This window comes from Nuphar pumila, chromosome 15 (genome assembly GCF_984573655.1).
Source record: "Nuphar pumila chromosome 15, dmNupPumi1.hap1.1, whole genome shotgun sequence".
Classification (NCBI taxonomy): Eukaryota; Viridiplantae; Streptophyta; class Magnoliopsida; order Nymphaeales; family Nymphaeaceae; genus Nuphar; species Nuphar pumila.
Genome location: NC_143263.1, coordinates 80,775,643 through 80,789,118, shown reverse-complemented (window position 1 = coordinate 80,789,118; position 13,476 = coordinate 80,775,643). Strand labels below are relative to the sequence as shown.

The 13,476-nt window shown below is 36.5% G+C and overlaps 1 protein-coding gene across 2 annotated transcripts in view; it reads right to left on the bottom strand.

Annotated features, from left to right (window-relative positions):
* Positions 1–13,476, bottom strand: part of LOC149815742 (DExH-box ATP-dependent RNA helicase DExH3-like) — a 73,652-nt gene that overhangs the window by 14,195 nt on the left and 45,981 nt on the right. The window contains exon 11 of one of the 2 annotated variants that reach the window (XM_089988907.1): positions 9,245–9,439. The exons of the other annotated variant lie outside the window; for it this stretch is intronic. Within the exon in view, the coding sequence (XP_089845033.1) occupies positions 9,245–9,439 (195 nt within the window). The remainder of the gene's footprint in view (positions 1–9,244; positions 9,440–13,476) is intronic. 2 annotated transcript variants of the gene reach the window in all.

The window sequence follows — 13,476 nt, the reverse complement described above, 5'->3', positions numbered from 1 at the left end:
TTACTGCCTACACCAGGTGGAGGAGGTATTGGTTCAAGCAGTGTACCACGAGGAGGACGTGTTCCTACTTATTTTCTATGCAACAAGCGGGGACATGTTAAAGCAAACTGCTGGTACAATCCTCAGACCCGGAACAAATCAGGGAGGCCAGAAAGTAGACCAGGGCAGAAGGCAACTCATCAGTTTGCCCGTACTCCTCAGGGACAGGTTCTCCCACAGGACGTACAAAATATCCTTATGACTACTTTCAATCAGATGAACTTGCGCCAAAATGAGGAAGGTATATGGTATATTGATTCAGGGGCAGCACCACACGTTACTTCTGATGCAGGTAAATTTTCTCACTTGACTCCTTACACTGGAAATGGCACTATAGTCATAGGAGATGGATCTCACCACCCCATCTCTCACACTGGAAATATCTCCCTTTCTTTGCCTGAATCTCAATTACCCTTGTCAAATGTCTTACTCACACCTGCTATTCAAAAGAATATCCTATCTGTGTCAAAATTAGTTGATGAAACAAATTCTTCCGTTGAATTTACTCCTTCTTTTGTTTATCTTAAGGACCTTCACACCAAGAAGACGCTCGCTAAAGGTGAACGGCGCGGGAACATGTAAGTCTTTGAAGAATCTCATGTGCCTTTGAAGATGTCGTCTTCCGTAGTCGTGGCTTCATCAGCTTCTTCTTTTCCAACATTTTTGAGTCGATCTACAGATCATAGTTCTTCATCTAGAGTCTTGAAACTTAATAAGTCAGACTTATGGCATCTTTGTTTGGGTCATTGTAGTCAAGTTTTTCTTGACAAGTTGTCTGCTAAAGGTTTGATACCCGCAGTCAGTTTAGAGTCAAAATGTCCAAGTTGTCACTTATGCAAAAGTCATGTACTTTCTTTTCATAGTATCAATAAAAGAGCAACAAAGCCTTTTGAGATCATATGCTCAGATGTTTGGGGTCCTGCACCCACTGCCTCTCTTTCTGGATCTCGATACTATGTACTTTTTCTTGACTCTTACACTCGTTTTAGTTGGATTTACTTCATGAAAAAAACAAACATGAGGTTTTCAAGTTGTTCAAACAGTTTCATGCACTAGTCCAAAACCAATTCAATACCAATGTTGTATATTTCCAGTGTGATGGGGGGGGGGGGAGAATACATATCCCATGATTTTAGTGAATATTTGAAGGAGCATGGCATTACCCGTAACATTTCTTGCCCTCATACCCCTCAACAAAATGGAGTTGCTGAGAGAAAGCACAGGCATATTGTTGAAACAACCTTGAGCATGATGCATACTGTGGGCATTCCTTTTTCCCTTTGGACCGAGGCTTTCCATACAGCTGTTTACGTTATCAACAGGTTGCCCATGACCATCCTTGAAGATAATTCTCCGTATTTTGTTCTTTATAATTGTCATCCATCATATGAAGAACTACATCCTTTTGGTTGTGTATGTTATGTTCATATTGATCATTCATTGAGAAATAAGTTTCAAGACAGAGCTGTACAGTGCAAGTTTCTTGGGTATGCAGATGACTATAAGGGATACAGGTGTTATGATCCTCATATAGGCAAAATTCAGGTATCCAGAAATGTTGTTTTTTATGATGAAAATTTTGACACTCTGGGTTCATCTTCCACAGATACACAGGACAGTTATGATCCTTGGCTCAGTGACTCACTTTTATATGACTCGTTGCCTCATGAGGATTCATCTTTATTGACAGACAATGAACCCTGTACTTTCGATGTGGAACCACATATGGAAGACATTCTTCTTACCAAGGTTTTAAAACCCGTGACTCGGAACTCGACTCGTTCTTTATTGACTCGTGACTCGGCGGGTCAACTCGGTGACTCGGACCGGGTTTTGTTAACTTTTGATTTTAAAAGAAAAACAATATATAATTTGTCTGAAACCATGTTTTTGAGTAAACATAGTCTCCAAATGTCTGTAAGAATATAAAAACAACTGCAAAGAGCTATAGAGGTTTGCTTGAATAATTGAATTTGATATCTATACAAGCACTTTGACAGTCAATTTGTCATGTGCCACAGAAATCTGGGAGTTTAAAGATTAAAAGTTTATTAGATGTAGAACAGTTGGTCACGACAAGCAAAAATTCATTAATTTTGCTAGTTTAAGTTCCGACTCCCAAACCATTTCATCAGCTTGCAGAAAGTACTAGACTCTTTTAGCCTTACTCAAGACCTGGTTCTCCATTTCAACAGTTTATCTGATTTTTCATATCAATCCCAATTTTGAGGTAAACAAGGTCTGAAACTGCAAAATAGACCATTTTTTATTTGACAAAAGCAAATGCATACAAAAATCTCCTGGTTTTGCCAATAGAGTAAGTTTTTCAATGTATGTTTTTACTCAGTCAATTGTACATACAATCTATTAGAACACAATTTTTTTTTTCAAATAGTTTGTCAACATGTAAGCAAGTTTCTCAAGGGCTTCACAAATCAATGGCCTACAATATGCCAAAATTTCATGACTCAAAAAAACATATTTTTACATAAAAAAATATGATAAAGGTGTGATTCCTAGCAAATAAACCATGTTGAACACATATATGAGGTCAGATTGCTTAGATACAACTTGCACCTGTGATTTTTCAACTAGATTGTACAGACAGTAAACAGTAGACTGCATATATGTATATATATCATTACCATTTGAAACTCAAAAAACAAATTTCAAACATCCCAGAACTCGCCCGAGTCAGGCCGAGTCAAGCCCGAGTTTTGGCAAACCGAGTTTGCCTTGCCGGGTTGACTCGCTGGAGGGCCGAGCCGAGTCAACGAGTTGACTCGGCGAGTTTTAAAACACTGCTTCCTACAACAACATCCTCACGTTTTTCTGGTCTTGTTTATTCTCGTAGAACTCACCCAGTCAATGATGAGACTCCTCTACGACATTCCACTCGGGTTAGACATCCTATAGAGCGTTGGGTAAGTTATAACAATTTCTTTTTGGATTTTCAAACATTTCTAACCAGAGTTTCCAAAGAAACAGGACCTTCCTCTTTTCATGAGGCTGTCCATTCCCGTGCCTGGGTAGAGGCGATGAATGAGGAAATGGAAGCATTGCATGAATGCAACACATGGGAAATTGTGCCAAGGCCAGACAACAAGAATGTTGTAGGATCCAAATGGGTGTACAAGATCAAGCACAAACCGGATGGCAGTGTTGAGCGCTATAAGGCTTGTCTGGTTGCACGAGGCTTCACACAGCAATATGGGCAAGACTATGATGAAACGTTCAGCCCAATAGTAAAACTGGGCACAGTCAGGATTGTCATTGCGTTGGCGTTACAACATGGATGGTCACTCAGTCAACTTGATGTTAAAAATGCTTTTCTGCATGGTGAACTAAAGGAAGAAGTTTACATGGAGCAGCCACCTGGATATAGCATGCATGATTCATCAAATTGGGTATGTAAACTTCGACGCTCTCTTTATGGATTGAAACAAGCTTCTCGATCTTGGTTTGAAAGTTTTTCCACAGAGATCCAGCATCATGGGTTCAATAAAAGTGTTCTAGACCATTCATTGTTCATCTTCAAAAGTGGTTCAGCTATTGTTTGGGTGCTTATATATGTTGATGATATCATTATTACCGGGAGTGATGAGGATCACATATCTTGGGTTAAGTCTATGCTGATGGCTAAATTCATGATGAAAGACTTGGGTCCCTTGCGATATTTTTTGGGTGTGGAAGTTGATAGTCGACATGAGACTATTACATTGAGCCAACATAAGTACACTATTGATATTTTACTCGCTACAGGGATGGAGAATTGTAAACCAATTAGCACACCTTGCCTTCTAAATCATAAGTTAAGTGCTAAAGAAGGCACTACTTATCATGATCCTACTTTGTATCGTCGAGTTGTAGGGATGTTACAATACTTAACATTCACTAGGCCTGACATAGCATACTCTGTCAATCAGGCCTCTCAGTTTATGCATGCTCCTACAGATGCACATATGGAAGCAGTAAAAAGAATCCTTCGGTATTTAAAGGGTACGATTGGAGATGGTTTGATGTATAACAAAGACACAGCTTATACGTCAGGACATCGACTATTCACCTACACAGACGCAGACTGGGCTGGTGATCCTGATGAGCGCAGATCAGTTTCAGGGTATTGCATCCTTATCGGCAATAATGTTGTAACATGGAGTAGCAAGAAGCAAAAGGCCGTGGCGCGATCTAGTACTGAAGCCGAGTATCGTGCAATGGCAGCAGGAACAACCGATGTTACGTGGGTGAGACACCTACTGCAAGAACTACAAGAACCGATCTCGTCCTCTATGCTTCTTTGTGATAATCAGAGTGCTATTAATATTGCATTCAATCCCATTCTTCATTGTCGCACGAAGCATATCGAAATCGATCAACACTTTGTTAGACAAAAGGTGGAAGAAAAGGAAATTGAACCTGCATATGTTAGGTCAGATATGCAAGTTGCTGACATTTTTACCAAGGGATTATCCACTCATCAGTTTTGGGCACTCAAAGACAAGTTGAGCATGATCAAAGACCATACTCAACTTGAGGGAGGCTGTTAGTTTGGATCATGGATCCGACCCGATCCACCTTGAGATGCGTGAGCGGTGGCATGTTTGTAATTAGTTCTTATTACCTGTGTAAAGTTATGTCCTGCATTGTACCACTTATAAATAATAAGTAAAAAGGGAAAACCCTATTGCCGTTGACTACACTTCTCTCTCTTCTCTTTCTTTACCTCATCTCTAACCCCTGCAGGTTGGTATTTCTGATATTTCTGACAGGAGGTGCATATGCAATCAACATTGAGGTTATGTTGTGACAATAAAAGTGCCATCTACATAGCCAGCAATCGTGAAGAATATCTAACGAAGACTGTCATCCTGCACTATATAGCATCAAAATTTCAACTGGCTGATTTCTTTCCAAAAGTGCTTTCTTCTCCCCCAATTTCATTTCTTACTTGACAAACTTTCAATTATCATACCCTAAGTTTGAGGGGGAGTGTTAAGTCGTAATATATATATATATTATTGTAATAGATAATACCCATTAGGGGTATTTTAGTCATTTTATTGTTATAGAATAGGTTGTGCCCATTAGGGGCACATCTGTCTTGTATATTTTCCTTTATTTTTCTCTTTTTATTTTCTATTTTTTATGGGTATTTTAGTCAAATGCCACATAAAATCATTGGGATGCATCCAACGGCTCTATGAGCCCTCAAGTGTACATATAAAGGGGTATTCCCCCTTGGTTGGGTTATGCTTTTGCAAGCACCCGCACTTCTCAATAAAGTTTATATTTTTTACTGGTGTTTTAGCTCTTTAAGTGGCTTGTGTACATGTGTTTATGTATTGACCCATAAGTGGTCCCTTGTTTGGTTATGTTCTTGTGCTTTAGAAAGCCCATAAGAGGCACTTGTATAATTTTTCATTTTCATTACAAGGGGATGGTGAGTCAGTGATCCCCTTTTCTTTGTCCTTTATCTAAGAAAAAACAAACAGAAGTAAGAAGAAATGAGAAAGAGAATTGAGATGGGGTGCATCCTATGTCACAGGGATTCGGCTAGCAAGGTGTCGCACCCGCGTCGACGCGACTCGACGCGGGTGCGGGTGCGGCATCGGGTGCAGTCAACCCGATCCTGGGTGCGTTGACCTAAGATCATTTCGGTCCATTTTTGTTTCGATTTCTTTTTAAAAGAAAAAATTTGCCCTACGAAATGGGCTGCGGAATTTTAAAAAAAAAATCTGTTGACAGTTGCTTGTTGCTGCTGCTCTTGTTTTATAAAGGGCCACTTGTGTCCACAACATCTGACGAGCTTTGTTGGCATCCCATGCTATTCCTGCCTCCAAACAATTAATTCACAGCATTGGAAAACATATTGTTAACTTGAAAATGATGATCCATCTTTCTCAAAAATTAAAACCAAAATTCAAGAGCCTTTTGAAGTCTTTATGCTTCAACCATCCAGATCCTTTTTCGTCAAGGATTTTCTCTCTTCATAATAAATGATAATGGTGGTGGTAGAGCCTTGGTGGCTATTAGTATTCACTTTTCTCCTGACGAGATGGGTGCTCTAGCCGTAGCCTTGTGTAGACCTCTCTTTTCCACATGTCAAATCCAATAAATTTCCTTTAGCTGTCATCTGTGTGCAACTGTATATAAAATGAAATTTGAAGAACCCAAGGAAGTGGCGTGGCAATGGCACCATAGGCCTCGTGAAGACTCTCTCTCCAACAAACCACGTCAAACCTTTCGCTTATATTTTTTTTCGTGAAGACCAGGGAGTTTCAGACATGATTGAATCATGACAATCAGCAGAACGCAGCAGGCTGGGTCGATCAGATTGCCAATCCATTCAGTTCATCAATTTTGTCCCGTTGAGCCAAAGTACACAACAAGCAGAACGTGGGTAACAAGTCTTCAAACAAACACACCAGCAAAAAAAAATTGGACCCCGACCCGCACCGGGAGAACCCCCGACCCCCTTCTCTCTCTCTCTCTCTCTCTCTCTCTCTCTCTCTCTCTCTCTCTCTCTCTCTCTCTCTATATATATATATATATATATATATATATATATATATATATATATATATATATATTTATATATATATATATTTATATATATATTTATATATATATATATTTACATTTTTGCCCCTGCCGCACCCCGCACCCGGGTTTTTTGGAAGTGCCGAATCCCCGCACCCGCACCCGCACCCATGTGACATAGGGTGCATCCCAAAAAAAAAATGATTTACTATTCAGCTGTATATTGTGTAAGAACTTTTGTGCCATCCTTCTTGATCATAGTCTATGCATTTGTATCTAAATTGTTATTGCCAACTATGTTATAAATTATGATTTATTGCTAGTGAATCTTGATTAAGAATAAGAAAATAAACTCCAAATTTTCTTTTACAGTTAATATTTTCAGTTTAAAGAAGGGAAGATTAGGGGAAGATGTTGCGTGAGAAAGACCCTTTGTGGAAGTTTGCAATTGAAATTTAAGTTTTGCAAGTTTTATTTGAAAACATTGATGATGGACTCATAATTTTATGGTTGTAATCTTGATTTGGACATTTTAGATATTGTGGTTTTTAATTCATAATTGTTGCTTGATAGTTGGTGAAAAGTCCTTAAGGTTTAGCTCATTTGTTACTTTAGATGTTGTGGTTTTTAATTTATAAATTGTTGCTTGAAGTGGATAGTTGGTATTTGATTTTTTTCTTTTATATTTAGCTCATTTGTATATTGTTGTTAATAATTTATAGTGCTTAGAAGTGTAAAATAATATGTTTTTATCATTTTTCTATTTATTTTTTATTTATTTATTTTTGCCGAGATTTTCCCAAGATTTTTCTGAGGAAAACAAACTTCTCAAAATCTCCAGAGATTTTCCCTTGCCAAGAAATTCCCAAGAATGGTATTTGTGACTATGTATCCAACACACTAGTTTCTTTCAGCAGATTCAAATTATATTTTCTCCATGACAAAAGATGTCCCATTTGACCTAAGCCCACGTATTCCTGGAAAATAGTGCAGTAGCCCCATATCCTTTATAAAGGGTCTTCTAGAGGCGACTCCTCAACCTTGCTATTTCTTCATCATCATTGCTTGTAATCACAATGTCATCCACATACACTACTCGTACAAAAACTGCATGGTCACTTCCACTTTGAGGGGATAAAAATGTGTCATTGTAATACCGATATTGACTGCTTCAACCCATAAATGCCTTTGTTTACCATGCATACATTCCCTTCTTCCCTTCATAATTTAAGTCCTAGGGGGAAAGGAACATAATACATCATAGTCACAAATATCGGTCTCAGCTATATTTCGGTGATGAAAACTCTTGCTATATTATTCTTTTTCAATAAATATCAGGAAAATCTCCAAAAACAAAAAAAATAAAAAAAAGTTGGAAAAATAAGAAAAATACATGTTAAGCAAAGAATCAATAAAACATGAATATAAAAATAAATATAAATAAGAAAGCATATATGCTAAGCAAAGAAGCAATAAAACATGAGTATAAAACATAAATATAAATTCTCGAGATTTTCTTCAATATTCATGATAAATTGAAATTCCCAATTTTTTCAAAATATCGTGACTTTTCCAATAAAAATGCTTTTTTTTTTACAGTGATAATATTGTGCAATATTTTGAAAATATCCTTGATATTTGCAACTATGACATATATACATACATATATATCCTCACAGTGGGCTAAAATTACCAAAATGCCCTATACACATGATTTGCTGACTCTTACCATTCTAACTATATTACAACTTGTATCTAAGCATGGTGCTACATGATTGTGCTTGTTACCACGAAACTAAGAGAAAAGGTGACAGACCAAAACACAGCCAAAAGAAAAAAAACAAAAGCTTATCCCAAAAATAGAATGAGGATCATTTCAACAAACAGACATAAAATAAAGCCCATCATATTGTGAATTCAAGTTTTATCTAATAGCTTCTCAACCAATGTGTTGGATCTGGATGTGATCATAGCTAACTCTACATCTGACAAGTATCTTATTGGTGACACTGTCACCTGCTTATGCATTCAAAGGAACTTTGCAGCAATCCTATGGCCCTCAAGCAGGACTCGACGCATTCTCCAGTGGCTGCAGCAAATGAAATATAAACCATTTTTTGTGTCCAGCACTTTAAAACACATTTAAAAAGTCAGTGACTACTCTTTGTCCCAACTGAATACCATCTTCCCCACCAGAAAGAAAAAAAAAAAGGATAAATTATATTTAATAAAGAAACTTTAGCTACATCACATTGACCATGCAGGCCAGTTCATAATTCCAGGTAGGCTCATATAGATTTCTGCCTTAGGTCGTTATATGGATCACAGCCTACAAAGACAGAATTTGGCAGAAAGCAGATGCAGAAAGTGGGGAACCTCGGGAAGTAGCAAAAGCAACATAAAATTAAATGATAGAATAGTCCCCTGAAGCACATGAAAGAGAAAAGATTTCTTTATAGGATCTTCCAAAAAATTACAAGTAATGGATATCAAACTGTTATTTTATGCTATGATTGCAAGTGCATGACTCAAACAATTGAAAACTCACTGGGACATTGATCAAAATATCAAGGTGATCAGAAAGAAAAATTGGATATTCACATCGCTGTTGAGGCTGATGTAAGAAGCATGTTACAAATAAGTAAACCAAATCATGTAGTTTCACCTGATGAGCAGAAGCCTTCGAAATCCAAGATGGAAGCAAGCATGGGGTATTATTTAATGCATCATAAGAAGTTTCCTTTGCCTTTCCACAGTCGACAACAAAAACTACATCATTGATGGTAATACTGGTCTCAGCCATGTTAGTGGCAAGAACTATTTTTCTCATACCATCTTCTGGATTGTCAAAAATTAACCTCTGCACAAGGGAAAAAAGAAATGGAAAAACTAATGTTGGTGGAAACATTTAAATAAAAAAATGGCAAATGCAGGTAATAATTAAGCTGTGTTCTCAAAAATCAAAATTTCTGATATTAAATTCATAAATTGGTAAATATGGCTACAGAGAGCAATCATGAGCAATAAATACTAACAATCTAAAATTAATGGGTATATATCATGTCTTTTAAAATGACTGAACTTGAAACACATTCTATTTCTTCTTTTTTCTTTGACACTCAAAAGACAATTTCTGAAAAGATAGATGCATAAGAATAGGATTTCTGAAGAAAAGATGGAAGACCTAGAGCTAATTATTGTAAAATCCAACCACGGTAACTTCTTTGTCTTAAAGAGAAATGGACAGGTTCAGATATCATCAGGATTGACCCTAGTGGAGTGTGAATGTTAACTAAGGCCAACATATTATACAATTTCTTCAGTAAAAAAACATGTTTTGCAGTATCAATGTAAGGTGTAAAAGGCATTTTAAGAGCTTAGAAATTGATGATAAAAATGTGACAAAATTTCATGATTCATAAATGAGCTTTTAAATTGGAATAACTTGATCAACAGTCTGTTTCCTGATAAGCTATCCATCCTAAACTCGTCCACTGCTCTGATTGACCAGATAAAACTCAGACCTATGGTACCCGGACACTCCATTTTGCCTTCTGTACCCATGTTGACATGTGTATCCCCGTGTCAGCACGCATCGACACTCGGACAGACCATTTTGCCCTCCGTACATACAAGTTTGTATTCAATTTATAATTTATAATTATATTTTCAGTTTATAACTTCATATTTTCAGTATATAATATATGTTTTAGATATAACATTATATTTAGATTATATTCAATTTATATTGAATTTATTTTGTATTTATGTGATATATATAGCTGTGTCCCCGTACCCACATTTTTTTGAACTGCCGTGGCGTACCCTCCGTACCCGTACCCGTACCCGCACTAGTGCCTAGGTGACATAGGCTCAGACCTATAATTTTCTGATAGATAGCAAGTTACCAATGCAGAAGCAAATGCTCCCTAGGTGAGTCCTATAAGGCTAACCTCTTGTATGGAATCAAACATGGCACAATGGAGTTCGAAGATCATTCCCACAACCATGAAAAAGACATCTTTTCTTTCTCACTTTTCTTCCCCACATGAATTGAAATGCATTTACGAAGAGCAGCGTACTACACAAACTATACCTGAGAGTCCACTCTATCCATTAGCATGATATCTCGAGCTTTGTTTTGGTAAATTTTCAAAATGGAACCTAACCCTTTGGTTTAATTTGGATATGCACCTAACATCTATTTTTTTTTAAAAGGCCCCAAAGTGTTCATGTGGATTTAAAATAAATTTTTGAAATTAACTGAAGTTACTACTAACATGTCTTGGATTAATACAAATGAAATTACCAATTTACTCTCCAACAATTAGAATATACTCTAGATCTCATATGCCAACCTGGGTTTGGGAGGCCTATAAATTAGGCAGACTCTGCTTTGACATCCTAATCACTTTATTTTAGTTTGCATTTTGATTTAGAAGTCAACTTTTGATCTTTAGATCATCAACAGCCCCATGCTGCAAGAAATTGGCTCAACTTTTTTTTAAGCAGCAAATTGGTTCAACTTGGAGAAGAGAGAAAAAGTGATTAATACATTTTTAGACGTCGTATTTGATATTTTGTTATAGATTTTTTACTATCTTTACCCTCTTACACATGGGATTTAGACCATGTTTGGAAGCAAGAAAGGATCTCATAAGAAAAGAAAATTTTGCCTATAAGAAGATTTGATATGAGAACTTTTCCAAATGAAATTTTTTTGCTTGTTTGTGTAATAAGAAAATTAGGGTTGAAAAACTCTCTCTCTCTCTCTTTATATATATATATATATATGAGGAAGATAGGGAGAAGGGGATCGATTAGACCCCCTTTCGCATGCCCACACACACACAGAGAGAGGTGCATCAGAGGAAGATGAAGATGAAGGTAGTAGAGGGGCAGCAAATAGGATGACATGCTTTGAAAAGTGAGGGATTGCTCTAATGCAAAAAAGAAAACTTTTGATATGAAAAATTCAGGAAATTTTTCTATCAAAAATCTCTGTTTTTGGAAAAAGCTTTCCTTCAAAAAATTTCTTTCGTTTGGGATGGATGGAAAAGTTGTAATGAAATACGCAAAAGCACAAATACTAGCAACCAAGGGCTTACAAGATCACACTTACACACGTGCACATGCACAAGTCCACTATGGAACTTAAGCAAAAGCCAATAAGGCAATTAGGATATTATGCATCAAATGCTTAACACATGCACTAAAGAACAAGAGGGTTTTATTTATACAGAAAAGACCCAAGTAGGAGGGGCTGTTGAGAGCTCTTAATGGTCATATTTATGACCGTTGGGCACTCCCAACCAATGTTTTAAAACCCGGTGACTCGTCACTCAGCTCGTCCTTGAGTGACTCGTGACTCAACCGGGTCAACTTGGTGACTCGGATAGGTCATGCTAACCTTATTTTTATATAGAATATATGAATATATGTATATATTATCTATATATAATATACATTATATGATATTTTTATAGTATATTTAATGTATAATTTTATTAATACATGTATAATCATATTTTTATATATAATGTATGTGATTACATATAAAATATATTATATATGTATATTTATGCGTGACTCGCCCATGACTCGGCCGAGTTTTGCTAAAGTCGGGTCACACATGTTTTTTGACCCGGTGACTGGGCGATCCGAGCTGAGTCAACCGAGTCACCGGGTCAACCTGGTGAGTTTTCAAACTATGCTCCCAATGACTCTTTGGGCCAATGCCCAAAGAGCCCCAAGTCTTTTGATAAAAGACAAAAAAAAGGAAAAATAAAAATAAAAACTACTAAAACTATTATCCCTAGTGGATATTTTATTATAAGAAAAAAAGATCAAAATACCCTTGACTCGAAAATGAAATTACATACATATAATTTAATATCACCCCTTAAACTTATGGTGCAAACACTGAAAGTTTGTTAAGAAGGAACAAAAAATGTGGAACAATAAGAGCTTTAGTAAGGAAGTCTGCAAGTTGAAATTCAGAGGTGACAAAAGGCAACTCAATAGTTTCTCTCAAGAATTCCTCATGAACGTAATGATAGTCAATTTCGATATGAATGGTGCGCTCATGGAAGGTGTGGTTGCTAGCAATATAAATTGCGCTTTTGTTGTCACAACACATCTTTGAGGGTTTGAAGCAGTCGATACCCATATCTTTGAGAAGATTTCTTAACCATACAAGTTTCATAGTTGTTGTTGTCATAGCTCTGTATTCAGTTTCAGTAGAAGATAATGACACAATTTGTTACTTCTTACATCTCCAGGAAATTAGTAAATCTCCTAAAAAAACACAGAAACCAGTAGTGAAGATTCTATCATTTGGATTGCCTCCACAATCAGCATCAGGATAGACAAGTAAATCTAAAGATGATGATAGAAGGATCCCTTTAGTTATGGTGTTCTTGACATATCTGACGATCTTTAGAACAACACTCATATGCACAGTACTTAGAGCATGTTGAAATTGACAAGCAGAGTGAACTGCATGTGCTATATCTGGTCTGGTGATAGACAAATAAGTGAGACCCAATTAACTGTCGGTGAGGTCTGAGATCTTCGAGAAGAGTCTTATTTTTAAGTCTTAATTTAGCATTCACCACTTCAGGAGTTTCTACTTTCTTATAATCTGAAATTTCAGATGTAGCACAGACATATGCAACAAGTTTTATTTGAGAAAGTATGTACTCTCTTGGAGAATAAACAACTTTAATTCCTAAAAAATAACTTAAGAGTCCTAAGTCAGACATATCAAAATTTTATTTTAAAATATTTTTAACATTACTAACACCCTATTTGTCATTTTCTGTTATTATCATATCATCTACTTAAAGTAAAAGGATAATAATGTCAGTACCTATACTAGTCATTCTAGTTATGAGT